At 34.8% G+C, this 22,295-nt stretch overlaps 1 protein-coding gene across 2 annotated transcripts in view; it reads right to left on the bottom strand.

The window, feature by feature from the left end:
• Positions 1 to 21,952, bottom strand: part of LOC136042266 (eukaryotic translation initiation factor 4 gamma 1-like) — a 59,526-nt gene extending 37,574 nt beyond the window's left edge. Inside the window, exons 1-2 of one of the 2 annotated variants that reach the window (XM_065727217.1) lie at positions 21,918 to 21,952; positions 4,857 to 5,114 (exon numbers count right to left, since the gene is read on the bottom strand). In XM_065727217.1, the coding sequence (XP_065583289.1) occupies positions 4,857 to 5,102 (246 nt within the window). In that variant the 5' untranslated portion in view covers positions 5,103 to 5,114; positions 21,918 to 21,952. Of the gene's footprint in view, positions 1 to 4,856; positions 5,115 to 21,730; positions 21,868 to 21,917 lie in introns of those variants that run through there. The other variant, XM_065727218.1, reaches the window with a different exon arrangement.
• Positions 21,953 to 22,295: the final 343 nt, after the last annotated feature.

Raw genomic sequence — 22,295 nt, 5'->3', positions numbered from 1 at the left:
TTTTTGTTAATATATTAATTTTTTTGTTGATAGTCTGACAAACCAAACCATGCCGTTTAAAATAGATATCTTCATAAAAAGACAAGGAATAAGAAAAAGGAAAAGTCACATCATAAAAGAAGAAGGAGAACATCAACTTTAAAGAAAGAAAATTTAAAAAACATTGACTTTTCTGTCCATAATACCTGTGGTTTGAGGAACCACATTTTGAAAATAGTATTTTAACCTCATGTCAGAAGTGGCCATCTGAGACGTTTGTTGTATGAGAAAACTTGCATATTCAAAATCAGTGGCATAAATTTACAAAAACTTAGGGGTGAGAGAGTATATTTTCAATATCTAGGGGGTTGAGCCAAGTTTGTCATTTTTCCTATTTTTCAGTGAACACAGCAAAAAAGAAAGTTCAACGGAAATGCCGCCAAAAAAAGACATTTTTGAGAATAAAGGGCTTGGCCACTAAAATCTAGGGGGTAAAGTCCTCCTGACCCTCTAATTGACAACAATGCTCAAGATGGTGACATAATTTTTTCTTGTCTTTCTAACATCATGTACTGTTTTTTTTTAATTAAATTTTGCTGTTGTTGTGGTTTCAAAAAAGATTTTTTTTTTTTTCATTCTAATTTTTTTTTAAACTAGTTTAAATTCGAAGAAAATGTAGAGTGATTTATCCTTATTTATACTCAAACCACCAGCACTGAAATATTTTGGTATATTGTTTATACATTAAAACCAACTGAACCTGGTTGTACAGTGAAGAATTACTTCAGGTACTTGTCAGAACCCCCAAATGATTTTTTCTAGATTAGTTACTAGTCGGAGTGATTGATTGACACCACCACTTATATAGGTAGATGAGTTTTTTTTTGGCCTTATATAATTTTCACTTTAGATTTATGCGACCACATTTAATTTTATGTTTTTTTATTTGATTTTTTTATTTTATATGAAATTCATTTTTGTTTTGAACACTTGAAATACAAATTTAGCCCATCGGGGCATATGATAGTCCATTTTGCGAAAAATCTTATCTTATCGTCATGTTATATCTCTAGTACCAATCATAAATCATCAATGCCTACGCCATGTTGTGTCATTAATACCTAAGGTATGATGCTAAGGGATTCTGAACTTCATGCATTTACATCAGTGGTAACCAAACTGGCCCCAACGAACCCGAAGGAATCTTTAGGATCACTCAGGTAGTCCTTGGAAAATTAAAATCAATTTGAGGTTCCTTGAATGATGTTACGGGGCCCACACAAGATTTAATATAGAGAAAAAAATCGTATAATATTGTTATTTATATGAAAGGTAAAATGATAACAATCAAAAATTATTAGCGATTTTTTACGTCTCAAGTAATGTATGCACAAAGATAGGTGAATAAAATTCAAGTAATACCGGCGATATTAGGTGAATATTTTTTTTTTCATGTGTGTTATTCTCTGCTTTGATCTTTAAGTTTGTGATCTATTAAAGCACGGAACATATGCTACCTTTGGATGTTCTCTTAGTAGAACTTTCCTTTAGAAGGGAAGGGATTATGATTTCTGTTTCCAATTATCTCCTTTATATGTTGGAATTAAGCTAATAATAGGATTTATTATTAATCTGGGAGTGATGGTCTTATAACGTAAATATTGAAATTAGTATTTAAGTAATAATACCGTAAATACTAATTTACTAATATTCAATATACAGTATATAAATACAATCTGATGTATTGAATACTAAGTGAAAGCATGTTAATACTAAAAGAGACCCTTAAACTGGAGACCAATTTCGATGTTGCCTTTATTCTCAAAACTAAATGACAATATTATGAATAAAAGATTCTATAATCCCCCAAGCCTGTAGGGATTTTTTGAGTAGGCGCGGTTCGGATTCAGGAAACACCCTTCTACTATTCGCGCAGTCTAGCATGTTTATGAACCCCGCGCTGGAACATGGTGAATAACCTTAAATTTCCCTAGATTTTAGAGGTTTTTAATATTTTCTTCTTAAGATTTGATTGAGAAGGGTAAGTTGCTTAGGGGTTAAAGATATATTTTGGTACTGGTTTGACTATTATCCTAATGCTTAGAGTGAGTCTTGATGGTTTCTGGCGCATTTCTGGTTAACTTCTGCTGCACTATTCCATAAATTTTAATGCGTACTGTACCTGACTTGTGTGAATAGCATTTATTTTACATCCCTGGGGATTACTTACGTCAGTCATTGATGATGACGTGTTTATAGTTTCACCATCTAGTGTAATTCTTTTCCCTGAAAAGGCTAATGAACACCTGGATGAATTGGCAAGTTATTCTAATTGTAGTTTTCTTTTATCCATGAATGCTTCTAAGATAAATTAGTAGATCTGATATTCCTTATGTCGTAGAAAACAAAATGGGTCTGAATTGTACATTCTAAACTTTTAAGTTTCAATTATTCAGGTTTTATTTTGATTGTATGTTAAGCTGGAAACTGCATTTTTATTTTGTAAGATTTATTTTGTAAATTTGGTGAGAGGTTTGTGTCTTCTATTATTGAGCTCTGGGGTTTCTAATGGTTTAGTGCCATTTTATTATTGGCCTGTATTAGTCTAATAGATGTTTCCAGTCAACTAGTTCTTTTGTCGGAAGCGTCGGATGATTTGCCCCCAACCCCTCGTTGGACTCTAGGCTGAGGGAAGTAAATCAGGGTGTCAGTACCCCCGCCACATGAACCCTTGGTCAGCATGGGAAAAGCTTTTTTATGCTTTTACAAATTTAGTTGTCTTAGGTGATCACGGTAATTCTCTCATCACATTAGGTGATTATCTTGTTTGTTTGTAATTTAGGTGAAAACGCAAGGTTTGAAAATAATACTCAATTTTTGTTTATTAATGTTAAATCGATGTTCGTCAGAAGCTTTTGGGAAACATTTTGGTTCAAATCATTTTCTCATTGCGATGAAAACCGAAATTATTTAGGAATACTGTCAAAAGCTTGGAGTACTCAATGAGCATCTTGTTTTAGTGTTTTCCAAAACAACAGGTGTGGAATTGTCAACCTTTAGCCAAAGGAAGGCAGAAAATGTTAACCAGTTCAAGAGTTGACTGAAACATTATTTTCTAGGAAGCTAATAATGATTCATTCTAGGTTTTCTTTTTGCTTATATTTAAAACTTTGAATGTATATCAGGTTGTAAGGATATTAAGGCCACGATAAACAATCCAATGGGCTTTTCTGATAGTTGTTGAAAGACGCTATGAATACGCTTTTGTTACTAATATTTTCTCATCTAATTAAATTCGTACAATATTTAAAAAAATATTATATTTTTCAGGTAAAACAATATTATAATTTTGGAATTGGATTACATCCGAGTCCTGGGATGAGGTAGCAATTTTAGAGTTCTCCAATGAGAAAGCTAAATTTCTGCAAGATAAATTAAGAAACAAATATGAAGAATGCTTCCCTGAGAAAACTTCCAAGCGGTGCAACACAGATCGTCCTTACATAACCCAAGAAATTAAAGATTTGATTCGGTATAAAATTCAACAAAAAAAAAAAGGGAGAATAGGAAATGCTAATATACTCCGTAACAAAATACGTAAAATGATAAGAAAAACTGCAGCTGAGTATTACCACAAAAAAATTGATAACCTTTTTGAATCAAAGCCTAGCATATGGTATAAGGAAATAAGGAAATACGGTAACAGAAAGAATACATCAACATCCCATTATCTAGTCAATCTTTAACATTTTATTTTTAAGCATGTTGATGAGCCTGGTAAATGGCTAAACTTAATAACAATTGATTTTAAAAAGGGTTTCGATCTGATTGATCATAACATTTTAATGTCTAAGATTTTAATTGATTTTAGAGTGAACCCAGCTGTTGTGAAAATTATTCAGAGTTTTTTAATAAATAGGCTCCAAATTTTAAAATATAAGAAGTCTTTCTCTGAACCTGAGCCAGTTTTTTGTGGTGTACCTCAAGGTACCATCCTGGGTCCTATTCTTTTTCTAGTTATGATTAATAATATTGCGAATGATTGTGAAGTCCGTTGGAAATATGTTGATGACCTTACCCTTGGAGAAATTTGTGAAGCAAATGAATGTAGCAAAGCTCAAATTTTAATTGAGAATGTGAAGACTAAAGCTTTCGTTTCAAATATGACAGTAAATGACAGTAAATCTTCTATTTTAACTATTTCTTTTTTAAATTCTTCTGAACCTAATTTCCTACCAACTATCTCTGATTCTCTTAAAGACATTAAGGTTAAACTCTTTGGAGTTATTATAACCAGTGATTTAAAATGGGAAGCAAACACAACTAGTCTAGTAAAAAGGGGTAATACTGGGCTGCAGATGCTCAAGCTTATGTCGAAACATAGTGCCCCTCCAGACCAAATGTTGTATGAAGAGCTGCTGACAAAGTTTAAAATACAGACTCGGGAAAAAAGAAGAGAGAAACTCTGCATAGATTTCGGACGAAAATTTTTGATCTACCCAATCCACAAAACCCTTCCCCTCCCCCCTCAATCCACAACGAAACGAACCCCGCGCAGGGTTGCAGTTCCTGTTGACAAACTTCAGCCGGTACGCTCTGCCCATCAGCAGTTAGCAAAGAGTTTTATACCTAGTTTTGTAAAAATGTATAACGAAAATCGGGAGGATTGATAACTGTTTTGTTTTCTTTGTTTTTTGTTGTTGTTTTTTTAGCGTCGCTTTTTAATGTGACTATACCAAAAAAATTTGGCAGTACCATGAAAACTTTGGTGAAAATAAAATTGTATCTATCTATCTATCTCTCTACCTTTCTTCATCTTAAGACTTCTTTGGATATCCTTGGATAAAATTATTATCATAACAAAACATTAAAATAACCTCCTCCATTTGTTTTTCCACCTCCTTTGCTTTTCGAGCCCTCTCTTTTTCAAGCAGATGCTTTTCTTCAGCACATTTTCTTTGAGCTTCTTCTTTCAATTTTCTTTTTTCCTTTTCGAATTTCCTTCTCTCCTCTTCAAATAGTGTACGTTCCTCTTCAAGGCGTACTTGTTGACGTTGCTCTTCCTGCCTTTGGCCTTCCATCTTGTCCCTTTCTTCTCTTAATTGTTCTCCAGTATTTCGCATTCTTTCCTCCTACTGAAAAGGTAGTATGAAGGAGTTAGATGATGAAAAGACAGAATTACCAAAGAAAGGGGAGCTTCAAAATAGAAATCATTTAATGTAACATTTTATCCGAGACCATGAAAAGGACATGCAATTTATATTCCAAATAGTATTGCCTCAAAATGGTGGAAACTTTAGTGTGCATTTTCAGCCAAAAAACACATTTTTGGCAACTTTGGCAAGCACTTCTGGGTCTCTGAAATATTGCATTTTTCAACATTATCACTTCCAATCTCAAAACCCACTGGTCAAATACCAGTCACATACTGTGGAAGCATTGAACCACAAAATACAACGATATATCCACAATTTTAAAGCGGAAAAATTTGAATACTATTTTTATATCATCTGTGTCCACTACAATTTGCTGAGCCTAAAGCGTCTATTTTTCGTGGTCTATCGCGATTTAAAAATTATTTGGACATATTTAGCATAAATAAAATTATTGAGTTTCAAACGCATCAGTTATTTATATAATATATTGTCTGATGGAAAGCCCAAAAAACCAAAATTTGCAGTTGCAGTTACTATAAATGATGATTCTTTGGAACCAACACCTGAACTATCAAACCTGATAAGATGTGAAAATCGACAAACCGGACCACCAATTGCAACAACACCAATACGGACAGCTAAAGCAAAGGCCATTGCTAAATTGTCTGAAGTACTCAAAATAAAAAAAAATCTCAAAAATGAAAATGAAGAGCAAAGATACGAGCGGTTAGAGGATATACAAAACGACAGTTAGAGCATGCCAAAAATGAAAATGAAGAGCAAGGACACACACGGTTAGAAGACATGCGGCACCAAGCATGCGAACAAGTCAAAAATGAAAATGAAGAGTAAATATACACGCGGTTGGAAAATAAGTGATGGCATGTCAATAATGAAATGAAGAGCAAAGACGAACACGGTTAGATGAGCATGTGAGCGAGTCAATGAAAATCAACCTGGAGGGCGAGAATCAAAACGTGTCAAAATTGAAAATGATAGCGATGATGATTGAGTTTGGGATTTTGACATGGATAAGGTCATCAATCACAACCATACCATTGCTAAAAGAAAAAAAAAATGTTTTGTGATATGTATTCCATAATGACAAGACAAGGCGAGGAAAAATGAGCCAAACAAATTGAAAATGATAGCTTGGGTTTCATAATAATATGGGTTTCTGAATTTTAACATGGATAAGGTCATCAATGCTTATCATAATTTTGAAAACCAAAAACCTAGGAAATTCGTTAGAAGAAAAAATAGTTTTAGTCCCACCACCTGAACAATTAGAAGAAAAAAAAGTTCATTAATACGTATTTCATAATAATAAATGATAAACTAAGGCAAAAGTTAAAGGTCCAATAAAAAAAAAATTTACAAAGGCAATTCTTCTAATTTCAGGTCCTTTTTGTCGTCATGACATCAAGAAAAGGCTTAAATCGTCTGCGTTTTGAAGAAAAACGACAATAAGGATCCATATATAGAAGCCTACCGCATGCCGAGTGCCTGGGCCCAGTAATATATATATATATATATATATATATATATATATATATATATATATATATATATATATATATATATATATATATATATATATATATATATATATATATATATATATATATATATATATATATATATATATATACATATATATATATATATATATATATATATATATATATATATATATACATATACATATATATATATATATACATATACATATATATATATATATATATATATATATATATATATATATATATATATATATATATATATATATATATATATATATATATATATATATATATATATATATATATATATATATATATATATATATATATATATATATATATATATATATATATATATATATATATATATATATATATATATATATGTATATATATATATATATATATATATATATATATATATATATATATATATATATATATATATATATATATATACCCACTTCACAAAACAGAGGTTAAGTGGAGTAAAATACAAAAGAAAAACAGCAAAATTAATCCGAAAGAAACAAATTTAATCACATAAAGAAAAAAGACGGATAAGGTGATGAAAACATCCTAGCCCATACAGCGCTTCAATAGCTAGCTTCGCAGATAATTTTTCGGAAGCACCAGTAATATCTGTCGCACAATACTTTTTAACCAGTTTTGTATTCCGGTAAGAACGAGGTAGATATAAAAGAAAATTGCAGTACCGGTAATAATTTATGTGAATACGTTTTAGATCACCAGTCAACAGAAGTGGCCTAATACCAGAACAGAAGAGCACAGAATGATCGCAAAAATTTGAGTAAAGCCGAGTTAGCGCTCTTCTCCTATAGTGTCCACGATTTGCTACAATCTTAGAGTAACCCACCCTCAGCTTATCACTAATATCTTTGACAGCACGAGACCGGAGAGCATTCATAGAATCGCAAACTGTTATACCAAGCCAACGAAACGATTTAACACGAGGTATACTAAAACCACCGCAGTATAGTGATTCTGAACAATTATTAAACACTAATTTAAAATACTAATTTACAAGATTTAAAACACTAATCCCATCAATATCAAAATATTTTGATTTTAAACCCTTAATACCATTAACAATAGCCCACTTTTCAGCTGGAATTACATGTCTCTAACATAAACGTGACGGCAAATTTTTTTCGAGCAAACATGAGAAACGCTTATGCACTACATAATTAACTTCCGAAAATATTTTTGAATAATGTTCGGTCCAAGATAGACGAGATATAATATCACTAGAACTTGCATCCGGAAACTTAACAGAATTTATCACTTTTCGCCACTTACTATTACTTTTCAGAAAAGTTTCACTGGAGTAACGAACGGCACGAGGATGGCGTTTATATTCGAGTTTCGTCTTTTGTTTTAGATCAAACACAGTACCCCAAGAAGGTCGACCACAAGCAGACCAGATTCTTCACCAGAATTTGGCCTTATTCTTGACTTTTCAAACAGTTCGTGGTAACGAACTGTAGTAAGGAGCGACCCGGCTCAATAGTAAACGAAACTCTAAAAAACGGAATTTTGATGCTAAAAGATACATCAAAAGAATCGAATTTTCATGCTGATTCTAAATATATAAGTTTCATCAAACTTAATCTTTGTCATCAAAAGTTACGAGCCTGAGAAAATTTGCTCTATTGTGGAAAATAGGGGGAAACACCCCCTAAAAGTCAAAGAATCTTAACGAAAATCACACCATCGCATTCAGCGTATCAGAGAACCCTATAGCAAAAATTTCAAGCTCCTATCTACAAAAATGTGGAATTTCGTATTTTTTGCCAGTGTAAGAATCTTGTTATTGTTTGCCAGGGATTAATCTCTTCTTGGTATAGCCTTGGAAGTGTTTGTTTGTAAGAATTGATTCTTGCTAAATAACATGTGCGAATTGAAAAACAGGGGTTTTTATAGAAGGACAGGAGGATTTTGGAGAGAGTTAGTTGGTTTTGGTACTTTGGCGAGTGTGGGTAGCTTTGCTTAGATGTGAGTAGAATAATTTGTTCCTTCTTAATCTCACAATGTTAATTTACTACTTTCCACAGCATGACATGAGTCTCGCTGATATAATTTAAATATCTTGGAACATTTTGTTCGTTCACATATTAGTTAGTAGTTGGTTTATTTTAATATCTTAAACTTCTTATTTCAGTACGAAGACTAAGCAAGATTGCACTTATATTAAAAGTTATAAAACTTTTTGATTTTCTTGATTATCTTTTTAAAACGAGACTATTAAAAACCAAAAACCAAACTTTTTTTAAAAATAAAACCTTTGCTCTTTTTTAACTCTTGTGTTGTGTTAACTTTATCTCAAGTATTAGGTACGGGTTATTTCTAGCATTTCTTATATATTTATTAACCGGCAGAGTTTGATGCCTCCACGCTACTCGAACAATTACTAATTCTCCAGACTCTGTTTAAACCGGTTACACCAGAAGACAGATCACAGGTGCGTGTTTATTTGTTTTATTTTTTTGTTGTTTTTTTTCAGGGGTCATCGTATGGACCAAGTAGTCCTAGAATCTCGCAAGAGGGCTCATTCTAACAGAAATGAAGAGTTCTAGTGCCCTTTTTAAGTGACCAAAAAAATTGGAGGGCACCTAGGCCCCCTACCACACTCATTTTTTTCCCAAAGTCAACGAATCCAAATTTTGAGATAGCCATTTTGTTCCGCATAGTCGAAAACCATATCAACTATGTCTTTATAAACGACTCACTGCCCCACAGTCCTTAGGGGAGGGGCTGCAAGTTACAAACTTTGTCCAGTGTTTATATACAGTAATGGTTATTGGGAAGTGTAGAGACGTTTTCAGGGGGATTTTTTTTGGTTTGGGTTGGGGTCGAGGGGAGGGGGCTATGTGGGAGGATTTTCGCTTGGAGGAATATGTCATGGGGGAAGAAAAATTGAATGCAAAGGGCGCGGGATTTTCTAACATTAATATAAAAAAAACAATGAAAAAATAAACACGACAAAGTTTTTTCTACTGAAAGTAAGGAGTAGCATTACAACTTAAAACGAACAGAGATTTTTAAGCATATGAGGGGTTCTAAAAATACTTTAGCATAAAGAGCGAGATATTTAGGAGGAGATAAATAACTTGCTCTTTATGGCAAAGTATTTTTAGTAATTTCAACTATTTATTCTACGGCCTTTCTGATTCAGGAGTCATTCTTAAAGAATTGGGACAAGACTTAAGATTTAGTGTAAAAGGCGAGGTATTAACGGGGGGACAAACCCCCTCATATACATAATAAAAAATATAAGAATATAAAAGTTTGTTACGTAAGTTAATTCTTAAGTTACGTATATTTTTTACTAATAAAGCGTTCGTTAAAAATTAAAAGTTCTAGTTGCCTTTTTAAGTAACCGAAAAATTGGAGGGCAACTAGGCCTCCTTCCCCACTCCTTATTTCTGAAAATCGTCTGATCAAAACTAAGAGAAAGCCGTTTAGCCAAAAAAAATTAATATACAAATTTCATTTTAAAAATTTATGTGCGGAGAGCCAAAATCAAAAATACATTGATTCAAAAACGTTCAGAAATTAAATAAAAAAAATAGTTTTTTAAACTGAAAGTAAGGAGCGATATTAAAACCTAAAACGAACAGAAACTACTCCGTATATGAAATGGGTTTCCCCTCCGCAATCCCTCGCTCTTTACGCTAAAGTTTGACTCTTTGCCACAATTCTACTTTTTAAAACAATTAAAAACTTTAAAACAATATATATATATATATATATATATATATATATATATATATATATATATATATATATATATATATATATATATATATATATATAACCAGGCCATAAGGGACAATCTAAGTCCCAATTTGCAAATTATCATCTAATTTAAAAACACCTCAATTTTTTTAGAGTTCTTGAAAATATTATTGTATGTTTGATACAGGATTACTTCAAGCAAAATAAGTTATGACATCCATCGCAACATGGTTTCAGAAAAAATAGGTCATGCAATACACAGTTGCTAGAAGCTATAAAGGATTTCCAAAATATGGCTGATTTTGGTTTAAAGTTTGATTGCTTGTACATTGAGTTCAGTAAAACATTTGACGAAATTTCAGTTAGTTTGAAAATGTGAAATGCATGAGCTAGGCAGTAGAACATTATATGGATTGCAGATTATTTATCAGGCCATTCCCGGCAAGTTATAGTCAGCATTGCACTTTTAAGTGAGAGTTTGATTTTGAATGGTGGCAGTTGGCAGCTGGAAGGCAGTTGTTTGGGCGCAGTGCTATTTTGTTTGTGCCTGAAGTAATTCATCAGACAATGTCTCATCAGACAATTAAAACCGTATAAAAGGGTCAGCTCTCCCTGTAGATGTTGCCCTTATACAAGAGGATCTGAATGCCCTAAATAATTGGTGTAAATTGAACTCAATGTTTGTAAAATATCAAAAATGTTTTGTACCTCATTACTTTTCAAAAAGCTCAACTCATCATTAATTTCATGATTATACACCTGTTTCATATGCAGATTCAGTAAGGGATTTAGGTATTCAGTTTGATAACCAGTTGAATTTTACAACCATGTTAAGATAAGATAAATTTTATTTTAAAAATGTATACAAAACACTTTGCAGCACCTGCTAAGAAAGCCCTAAAGGGTTTGTTGGCAGCAGGTGGCAGTCTTCTCTACCCTACATAGTATTACATAGAAACATATAAACTACATACATATACATACAAACATACTATTCTTTAGCAAGGAAAAATCTCTCAACTGTAGCCTTCAAGGACCCCATATTACTCAAATTTCTTAATTCAATTGGAATAATATCCCATACAGAGGGGCAAAATGTCTAATTACAAAAAAAAACTAACCGTATTTCTAAATGGGTGTGCCAGATTTGATGCCCCTCATGTATCAAGGCTATGGAGATCACTATTAATGGAAAACGAATTTCAAAAGAAGAGGGAAGGATATTATTGATAAATTTACATGTGAAAATAGTAACTTGGTAATCTCTTGTTTCTGAAATGTTAAAAAGTTGATTTTTAGTGTAAAGTTCATTAATATTATGAGTAAACAAAGTTTTAGGTGACAAAAGTTTAACAGCTTTCTGTTGGATTTTTCTATAACAAATGTATGGGTAAAAAATATCGAAATAAAGCAATCTAAAGAATTTTCTGGGATACTAGGTTTTTAACTCAGCAAAGCACACCCAGAGATCTGGACAACTTTGAAACTTTAATATTTGAATGTGTTTTCCATGATAGATTTTCATCAATCATAAAACCCAAATATTTTGTTACTTTTACTCTTTTTATTTGATTTCTGTTTATTATTAATTCTAAATTAGTTTCAATACTAGATATCCAAGAGAATAAAATGTATTTAAAAAAGCATTATAACAACCTCTGACAAATAATACAATTTGCAAATTAAATTAAAAATTGAAGAGGACCTAGTACAGACCTGGGGTATTCTGCAAGTTATAACACTAGCTGCAGAAGTAAAATACCCATTCACTGCAATTTGCTTCTAGTTACTTAAATAAGATTCAAACCAAGACAAACTCTTTCCAGTCGCACTGACTTTTTCCAGCTCAAGTAATAAATATTTATGGTAAAGCGTGTCAAAAGCCTTCTTCAAATCCAGGAATAAAGCAGCTGGAATCAGTCCTGCTTCAAACAACATATTTTTCCAGTCAACAAGTTTAATAGTTGCCATTTCTGTGGACATTTTTTTTTTAACCAAATTGGGTAGTTATAAGAATTTTATTATTTTCAATGTAATCAGTTAGCCTGGATCCTGTCACAGATGTTTCACTTTGGTTTATTTTATACAATTAATTTTTCCGAATTATAGAACTTAGAATACCCTGCATAATCCATTGTTTCTTTGGGAATTTTGTTCTGCCTTTTTTAAGTCTTCAAAGAAAGACATGTCCCATTCAATATCTTTGTAAACATTCCAACAAAATATCATACACAACCAACAGGTTATCTTCTTCAAAAACTGGAGTGAAATCCAAATCACCCATTTCTTTCTCAATTTTTTTTAATTTATCTTTTCTTAATTCACAAAAAAATATTTTATTTATTTGACAACCTTACATGTAGTTCTGTAAGATTTTTTATTTTACTAAGAAGAAAGAGATGATTGGATCCATCTGTAAAAAAAAAACAAAAAAAAAAACATCAGCATATGAACTTTCAAGCAGCTTTCTGTCCACAAATATATTATCAATCACCATTACAGACTTTTCATTTACTTGTGTAGGAATAGTTACCAGGGGGTATTGGAATGGTGAAATTATTGAATTAAGAAATTTAGATGGCTTGTACTTTTAAGAGGGTCAATATTGAAATCACCCACTACTACTTTATATTTATGATCATTATTAAATTTCTCCATCAAATGCTCCATCTCCTCAATATAGACATCTTCATTAAATTATGATGTCTAATAGACTAAACCAACAACTACATTTTCATCAGATTTATAATCTATTTCAATAATAAGAGTATCAAGCCTTCCTTCACGCCACAGCAAGAAATCTTCCCTCACCCAATACAAAACTCCTTCCTTTATCAACAAACCCAGACCAACTTGATCCATAGCATGTTGTTCATTTCTTACAAAAATATATGCTGGAAATTGGAAATCCTACACAGAAATTATCCCTATATAACACAAACATCTCACACAGTCCTATTACTAATGGTGTTTCTTGTATATCACTTAATATGTTACTGAGTGTTGGGTATGCAGTCATTAGGCCTTGGCAACTCTAAAATGCAAAAAAAATATCCTCTTTGACAGACCGTTTCTTCAGCAACTGATTATCCACAAAATTACTAGCTTTCTTTTCTTGCATATTATTTCCTTCACTTAAATCATCATTTGCAATAGGGGTGGATAATAATGGTCAACAGACAGCTAACTCCTTTCTAAATCTAAAAGCCTGCTTGTCATACTATTCATGATAATACTCCAGGACACTCAATAGTGAGAACTCTTTGATATCTCAATTAACAAAACAAACAAAAATATTTTTGATACAAAATTAACAAAACAGACAATCACAAATAAACAAAAGAACTGAGGATGGACTCAATGTGTCAGTATTGATCACTGAGTGACCTAACTTTCAAGATGGCTGAACTGTTTTCCAGTTTGGCTAGTACATGGCCACCATCAGTCCAGACATTCATAACTCCCTATTTGTCATGTATCAGATTCAGCAATTGCTTGCCATTTGGGGTCAAATACTTGGATATAAATACTTTCAATCTGTCCAGCTTCATTTTGTTCATGAACAAGTGCTTTGCATAATCTGAAGAATAAAAGGGACAAGAATGGGCAGGAGAACATTCTCTGCTGAACTAACTCAAGCATAAAAGCATTCAGTTGACTTGATGTCACTAGCAAGCACCTTAGTATTGAATAACTCTAGGATGCTATTGGGCAGTGTTTCTCCACCTATCTGAGACAGTCCATGGATTAGAAGAATGTTCAATCTTCTATCCTGTTCCAAACTTTTGTTGTAGTATTCAAGTAAAATATACAAATAATAATCCTTTGTGAAACATTGGCTAAATATACACTGGTTTTGACCTTAACAGGTCAAACGCAGATGAAAGACTGGGTATCATCATTAAGTGTCAATAATTTTGCAAAATGTTAATTATAGTCTGCTTCAGATTAAGAGAAGTTTCAGGAAATTTAACCTTCAAACTTTTACAACACTATATAGGATAATAGTATGCCTGGTGGTAGAACATTAGGGCCATATTTGAGTCATTTACCATATCAGCATCAACTGCAATGTTTGGGATTCTTTTCCTAGCAGTTTGGAGAGAATTGACCTGATCGGTACATTCTGTATTATGAAGGGTGTTGATAATGCAGACTGGGCTGATTTCTTCAAGCTTAGTCATTACTCAGCCACTTGACAAAACTTGTATAAACTGTATCAGCTGCCAGTGTACAAGAAAAAAGGTAATTGTAGCTATATTGACAACACAACAAAACTTTGCAATAGTTTACCTGATACCATAGTTTCTGCATAAACAGTGCAAACATTTAAGAGTTTTCTCATAAAAAAACAGTTTCTGTAATATAGTTAGTTGTATAGTTGTTTTTACTGAGGGTATTTTTTTCAATTTTTTTGTTCTGTGTTTTGCAGTGAGCTGTCATTTCCTGTATTTGTATTGCAACAAGCCTATGGCTTTCTCTTCCTTTGAACAAAATAATAAATAAATAATTCATTGCATCTTGTGGCACTCTGTGCCAATAGGCTTGGGCCCAGTGCACCAATTTGTAAATTCTGGCCTGGCTATCTCAGAAGTTTGAACCTGTGGCAACTTGGTCTACATTGTGACCTTATTTAATCTTGTTGTCACAAAATGGAAAAAAAAACACTACTTCCCCATGACAAAATATTTTAACACTTAAAAACAACACTAGAACTTTTGGTTTCTATTCAAATAAGCCATTGACTCATCTTCAAGGACCAATGATTTAAACTAGCTAAACAATTGAGTGTTCCCTAAATTATAGCTTAAGGTCTAAATAGAATCCATATAAATACTGTAGCCTATTAGTGATTAAACATTTGCCTAATCGACAAAAAATAATTACCTTAAATTACCTTAAATCGCACTGGCCGGCGAATAAGGTTGGGTGAACATCCTGTAGATTCGCCGGTTGAGTGATGGAGGTGGAAGTGCGTTGTCTAGTTCCGTTGAGTAGATCCACTGGCCTCCCAGTGTAGTTTCCACTCCATCGCTGCCCAGTCTCGGTCAATTGCTTTTTTGAAGTTGTCAACAGTTTTGGACTGAACTGTTTCTTCACTAAGGGAATTCCACAGTGGAACAGCACGAGTTGAGAAGAAGTTGGAACGTTCTCTCCGTGAGCTTCTTTGTTGCTGGAGCTTCTTGGTGTGGCCCCGGGTGTGGCTAGAGAGCGACTTATTAAAAAGCCCTGGTGTGACACCATTCTCCAGCAGCTTGTGGGTCAGGATTGCATCTCCGCGTTTCCTCCTGTACGTCAGGGTTGGGAGCTTGAGTTTCTTGAGGCGTTCAGGGTACGAGAGGTTCTTACATTTGGTTGGTAGTTTTGTAGCCCTCCGCTGAACGCTCTCAAGGATCATCTTGTCCACGACATAGTGGGGAACGGCAAGAGAGACTCCGTACTCAAGTTGCGGTCTGACCAGTCCTGTATATAGCTTCCTGATTGTCCTGGGAGATCTACTGGTGATATTACGTCTGATGAGACCAAGGGACCTGTTGCCTTTTGCAGCTAGGTATTTGCTGTGACTATGGAATTTCATTTTGTCATCAACAATGACCCCAAGGTCTCTTTCTTCGGTGACAGTTTCCAAAGTTATGAGCTTCCCAGTACGATCTGTCATTGTATATGTCATTCCTGGGTTCTTAGGGCCAAGATGTAGGACTTTGCACTTTTCAGCATTAAACTCGAGGGACCAGGAAGAGGACCAGTTGTTGAGGGTGTGCAGATCTGCCTGCAGAGCTGCGCACTGTTGGTTGTTTGCGACTGGGCCAAACAATTTCGAGTCGTCTGCAAACAGTTTAAGGTCATTTTGCACTGACTGGGCTGAGTCATTGATGAACATGTTGAAGAGGGTAGGTCCCAGTTTAGTTCCTTGCGGAACTCCGCTGAGCACTGGAGTTGGGTTTGACATGATTTGATTCCCCTCCTCATCATACATCATCACCCTCTGTATTCTATCCTTGAGAAACTGGATAATCCATTCCCTTACATCTTGGTGGAGTTGATAGAACTCTAGTTTCCTTTCCAGGTACGAGTGTACTACCTTCTCGAAAGCTTTGGCTTGGTCCAGCAAGAGTACGTCAACTGGAAGGCCTTCCTCAATCATCTTGGTGATTATGTCATATGATTGAATTAGGTTTGTCTCCACAGAGCGACCCTTCCTGAAACCATGTTGTCCATCGTATAACAGGCTGTTAGTTTCCAGATGTGCAACGATTGCATCATTTAAGACGCCTTCCATGACTTTTGATGGGACAGAAGTCAGGCTGATGGGTCTGTAATTCTGTGGTTTATCTTTCTGTCCTTTTTTGAAAACTGGCATGACATTTGCTGTTTTCCAGTCAGAGGGAATAGTTTTGGAAGCTATTGACATCTGGAATATTCTTGTCAGGGGTTCCGCTATTTCAGCTGCGGTCTCCTTCAGCAACCTAGGATGGATGCCATCGGGTCCCTTTGCCTTGGATGGGTCCAAAGTTTTTAGGCGCTTGTAAGTATCACAAGCTGTGAACTGGATCGGTGGCATAGGGTGTTTGATGTGGGTGGTTGGCATATCCGGTGGGGGGCATCCAGGGTCTTTAGAGAAATTTGACGAGAAGCATTGATTGAGGGTATCTGCCATTACCAATGGGTCGGTTATTTTGGTTCCATCGCTGGAGGTAAAATGATGGATCGACCTGCGGCTTGGGTTGTTTGAAGTGACATATCTCCAAAACTTTTTTGGATTGGTTTTTGCCTCTAGTGCTATCGACTCCTCATATCTTATGGTTGCTTTTCTGGTCGCATTTCTCAGTTTGTTCCTGGCCTTTTTGTACTGCTCTAGATGGGCTGCACTCTCACAATTTTTATACTTTTTCCAAGCTTTCTTTTTCTTATTAATGACTTTTTTTAGCTGTGGTGACATATACGGAAGGGTTCTGGGACGTTCTGAGAAGTAAGTTTTCGTATGCTTCAACTCAAGACTCAGTAGTATGTCCTTGAAAAGCTCCCAGGATGCTTCAGTGTCTTGTTGCAAGGAGTTTTCCCATTCAATCTCTTGTAGGTCCTGGCGTATTTTCTTGTAATCAACAAACGTTCGTTTGATTTTGTTGGTTGGTATCTGATTCAAGATTATTGCACTCAGGATACAAAGATGGTCGCTTGCTCCAAGGGGGGGTAAGTTTGCTGTTGACATAATTTTTTCGGGGTTGTTTGACAGAACGAGATCAAGGAGAGATGGAGTTTGATGATCTCTATGTCTGGTAGGGAACTCAACTGTCTGGACCAGCAGGTTATCAGCAAAGGCTTCAAGAGTTGGATTGGTATAGTTGTTTTGAAGAGTAAAGCCTAAACCATCGACCCACCTGGTGTCCGGCATGTTAAAGTCTCCTGTGATGATGACATTTTTGGGGTTACATATTGTCATTTCATTTATAATATTTGCCACATACTGAAATGATTCTTCGGAGCTGGGGGGGGAAGGGCTACGGTAAATCACACCAATTCTAAACTTTTCAGACCCTACTGTCAATTCAACCAGGATAGACTCTACCCAAAAATAATTGGCACTTGTGAAAAGGTCAAAGTTATTTACCTTCAAGGCTGACTTGATGTATATGGCAACTCCTCTCCTCACATTGGGTCTGTCCAGATTCGAAATGACTGTGTATCCTGGTATCTGAATATGGCTATCCTCCAGTCTATTTTGAGAGTTTTTTGGGCAAATTTCACTTAAGCACACAACGTCTATATCTTCGTGAGCCAGCAACACTTTTAGCTCATTCAGCTTGTTTGGCAAGGAGTCAATGTTTGTTGACAACACTTTCATCACTTGTTTCTGTCTGCTTCTTCTTCTTCCTGAGCCCGCTGGAACTAGCACGTCATCGTTGGATGACGGACTTTCGTCTGCTTCGCTAGATGCTGCGTCAGTTGAATAAGAATCTGGCGAGTTGTATTCCGATTCAACAGAAAGAACGCAGCTAGTGTCAGATTTGGCAGTTTCAAAACTGCATTCCGATGAATGTTCTTGAGCTGATATGGAACTACTATATAATACACTGTTAAATGACACTAAACTACTATTTACATGTCTTTCGTCTGGCTGTGCATCTAGTGCTCCATCGCTCCCAATGCTGGGGGTGGAGCTCACTGACCGTTTTTTGAAACGACTTTGCCGTTCCGTACTCCGAGGTCAGTCTCACCATTTGCAATCCGTCTTTTAAGTTCCTCTGTAGCGCTCTTACGTTTAGCTCTGTCCTCTCGGGACTCATCGCTGTGGAACTGTATGTCTGCTTTCAGCTCGACGGATTTTTTCAAGATCTTTACCTTGGTGGCAATGTCTGTAACACTAAAAAGAATCGGGGGAGGGCGGTCTGGGACTTGCTGGGTGGGTGGTTTGTTTGCACCGAGTCTTTTCAGGTTCAGAATTTTGACGCCGGGGAGACTATAATCTGAGGCTAGGTGCTGGATCACAAAGTTTGTATCATCGTCTGTAGGTGAGACACCGTAAGCGATGAGGTTCAGTTTCCTGCGTTGTCTGTCCCTATCCTGCCTCATCACTTTTAGGACTTGGTCCTCTAGGTCAGTACCAACTTTTCCCTCCGCGACTAGTTTAGAGATTCTGCTATCGACATCAGCAACAGAACACTTAGATGCCATGTCTCTTTCAATGTTGGAGATCCGATCACTGAGTGGGTTTACTGCCTCGCTTATTTCTTTTGTGATACTGTCCTTAAATAAGTCAAACGAATCATCAAACTTTTTTGTGATTCGATCTTCAAACTCGGAAAGGAGGGTTTTTACTTGGTTACCAATGTTACTTTGATTGGACGACTGCGGTGCCCTGAGTTTGCACACTGGGCATACCCACTGGCAACCAATTCGCCTTGTCATCTTTGTGAAAAGATTGTACTCAGCTAGGGGCATCTCCAAACACTTTATACATAGCCAATTTTCACAAGAATCACATTCAAGGGCAGATGAGTTAAGGTCTAATGCTACCGCGCACGCTGAGCATTTGTCTTGGCCTTTAATCGGACTGTCTTTCTTCCGCTTAGATGACTGCGATGCCATCTGTGGTTCTTTCTCGAAAAGTCTGTAATTAGTTCGTACTCGTAGGTGGCAGCACTTTTATTCACAACCGCGGGTCTGGAAGTCTAACACTGGTCCATATTACACAGGAAAAGTTCTTTTTTTCTGGTTCTACAGTTTTGGTTTAGTATATTTGCCAATTTTGTTCTTTGGTTAGTGTTCTATGTTCGCCACAATTCACTATTATTCACAGAGCAAAAAACAGCTGGTGTTGCCATATTGCATCACCATCATCATTTAATGATTGCATCACCAAATATTTATTTAAATGATTACAAAACAACATTTAGCCTACCCTAATATTCAGTTATTGGTTTCTTTTCCTCTGGTTTTAGTTCTTAAAATGTAATTCCTGTTATTTCAGTAGAATTTTCAGCCATATCAATGAGTTGTTTTTTTTCATTGGGTCCTATTTGAAAATCTTTGAAACCTCATAAATTGGGATTGAGCAAAGCTGTGAAGTTGGAAACAGTTGTTGTACATAATTTAAGAAGATTATCCATTTTTTAAGGTTACACTTTTATAAGACAAGGATTTTAAAGGTCATCAAAGCTCATGGCCCTCTAAAGGGAGAAGGAGTGGAAGTGGGTACTTCAAATACCTTCTGAGGACATACTCTGGTAAAATTCTAGTTAATTGACTTCTTGCTATATTGGAAAGGGTTTAGGTTAGGAAAATGAAACTTTCAGGGATGGGTCTACAGGCTAAAGTATGTCCTGGGAAGGTATTTTAAAGTACCTACCTCTACTCCTCTCTCTAGAGGGCCCTGACCTTTGATGACCTTTAAAAATATGTGTGTTATAAAAGTGAAACCTTGCAAAATAGATCTTCTGCTTAATTGAACTACAACAAAATTGTTTTCAGCTTCATAACTTTGCTCAATCCTATTTTATAAGGTTTTAAAGCTATGCAAATACACTTCCTAAATTTTGAAAAAAAAGCATTGATATAGCTCAAAATTCTACTTAAATAACAGGAATTGCATTTTCAAAACTAAAGGCAGAGAATAGGCAACTAGTAACTGAAAATTAAGGTAAAATGTTGTTTTGTCAAAATTTCAATGGGTATAGACCTGTCATGTAGGCAAATTTCAGGGCCCTCTAGAGGGAGAAAGAGTGGAGATGGGTACTTTAGAATACCTTCCTGGGATATACTTTAGCCTGTAGACCTATCCCTGAAAGTTTCAATTTTCTAACCTAACCTTTTTCTAGTAGCCTATAGCAAACAGCTACTAAACTCAAATTTTATCTTGACTATAATAGCTTAATTGATAACAGGGCTAGAATACAATAAGTCCTAGCCAACATTAAATTACTATTTCAAGTTATTAGCCTGAAGATTGGTATGCTTGGCTAAACTAGGCCTAAAATTTGGAATTAACCTAAGTTTCAGTAAAATTCTAGTTAATTGACTTCTTGCTATCTTGGAAAGGGTTTAGGTTAAAAAAATGAAACTTTCATGGATTGGTCTACAGGCTAAAGTATTTCCTTAAAGTACCCACCTCCACTCCTTTTCTGTCTAGAGGGCCCTGAAATTTGCCTACATGACAGGTCATACCTATTGAAATTTTGACAAAACAACATTTTACTTTAATTTTCAGTTACTAATTGCTTTTTCTCTGCCTTTAGTTCTGAAAAACACAATTCCTGTCATTTAAGTAGAATTTTGAGCCATTTCAATGTTTTCTTTCAAAATTTAGGAAATGTATTTGTATATCTTTAAAACCTTATAAAATGGAATTGAGCAAAGTTATGGAGCTGAAAACAATTTTGTTGTACTTCAATTAAGCAGAAGATCTATTTTGCAAGGTTTCACTTTTTATAACACACATATATTTAAAGGTCATCAAAGGTCAGGGGCCCCTAGAGGGAGAAGAAGTGGAGGTAGTTGCTTCCAAATACCTTCCCAGGACATACTTTGGTCTGTAGATTCATTCCTGAAAGTTTCATTTTACTAACCTAAACCCTTTCTGAGATAGCAAGAAGTCAATTAACTAGAATTTTACCCTAAGTTTCTAACTTAAATTATGTAGAATGGGCTATCTACAAACCTTAGATACAGAACTATTTATCACAGAATAGCCTAAAATTAAAACATATAGGCCTATAGGAATATTATATTGGCAGCATAGCTGAAAAAAAACCTAGACAATCCTATCAGTTCAACTTGGCAGAAAAATTTATTTAACAATTGTGATTTTCTAACCTAGTATTTCTTATAGCCAACATTGGAATTCTGCAGGGAAAACAAGCCTGATAAGGTTAGTAGGTTGGCTATAGATAACATTTGTAGGCTATATTGCTTTTCTTAAGATAATCACATAATTTTGAAAAGTTTCCATAAAAACAGGAATCAATGTAGGATAGGCCTAAAAACTTTAAATTTTGTTTACATCGGGCAGGCTTTTCAAAATTTCAAGAAATATCGTACCCATTGTTGCCAATAGAACGACATCATAAAGCAGTGTCAGGAAAGTAAAGGTGATGTCTTGTGGGTATCCTTCCTAACAAAATAGGGTAAACAATTTTGTGAAATGTCTCGTAAACAAAGTTTGTTTTTTTTTCACAGTGACAGATTTTACATTGAAGAATGCACAAAAAAAGTGAAAATGGCAGGAGAAAATAAAGCCTGACCCAAACAATTATAAAGGGAAAATACAGTCGCTAATACTAAATTTAAGATTTCTTTACCATTTTTCGGAATCTTCATCAGTTTTTGGTTACTAATAGCTTGTCCAGGCTACTTGTTTTTTGGACAACTGGGACTGAAA

This window comes from Artemia franciscana, unplaced genomic scaffold (assembly GCF_032884065.1).
Source record: "Artemia franciscana unplaced genomic scaffold, ASM3288406v1 PGA_scaffold_97, whole genome shotgun sequence".
Lineage (NCBI taxonomy): Eukaryota > Metazoa > Arthropoda > Branchiopoda > Anostraca > Artemiidae > Artemia > Artemia franciscana.
Note: the sequence above shows the minus strand (reverse complement) of the source record. Positions and strands in the feature narration are given on the sequence as shown.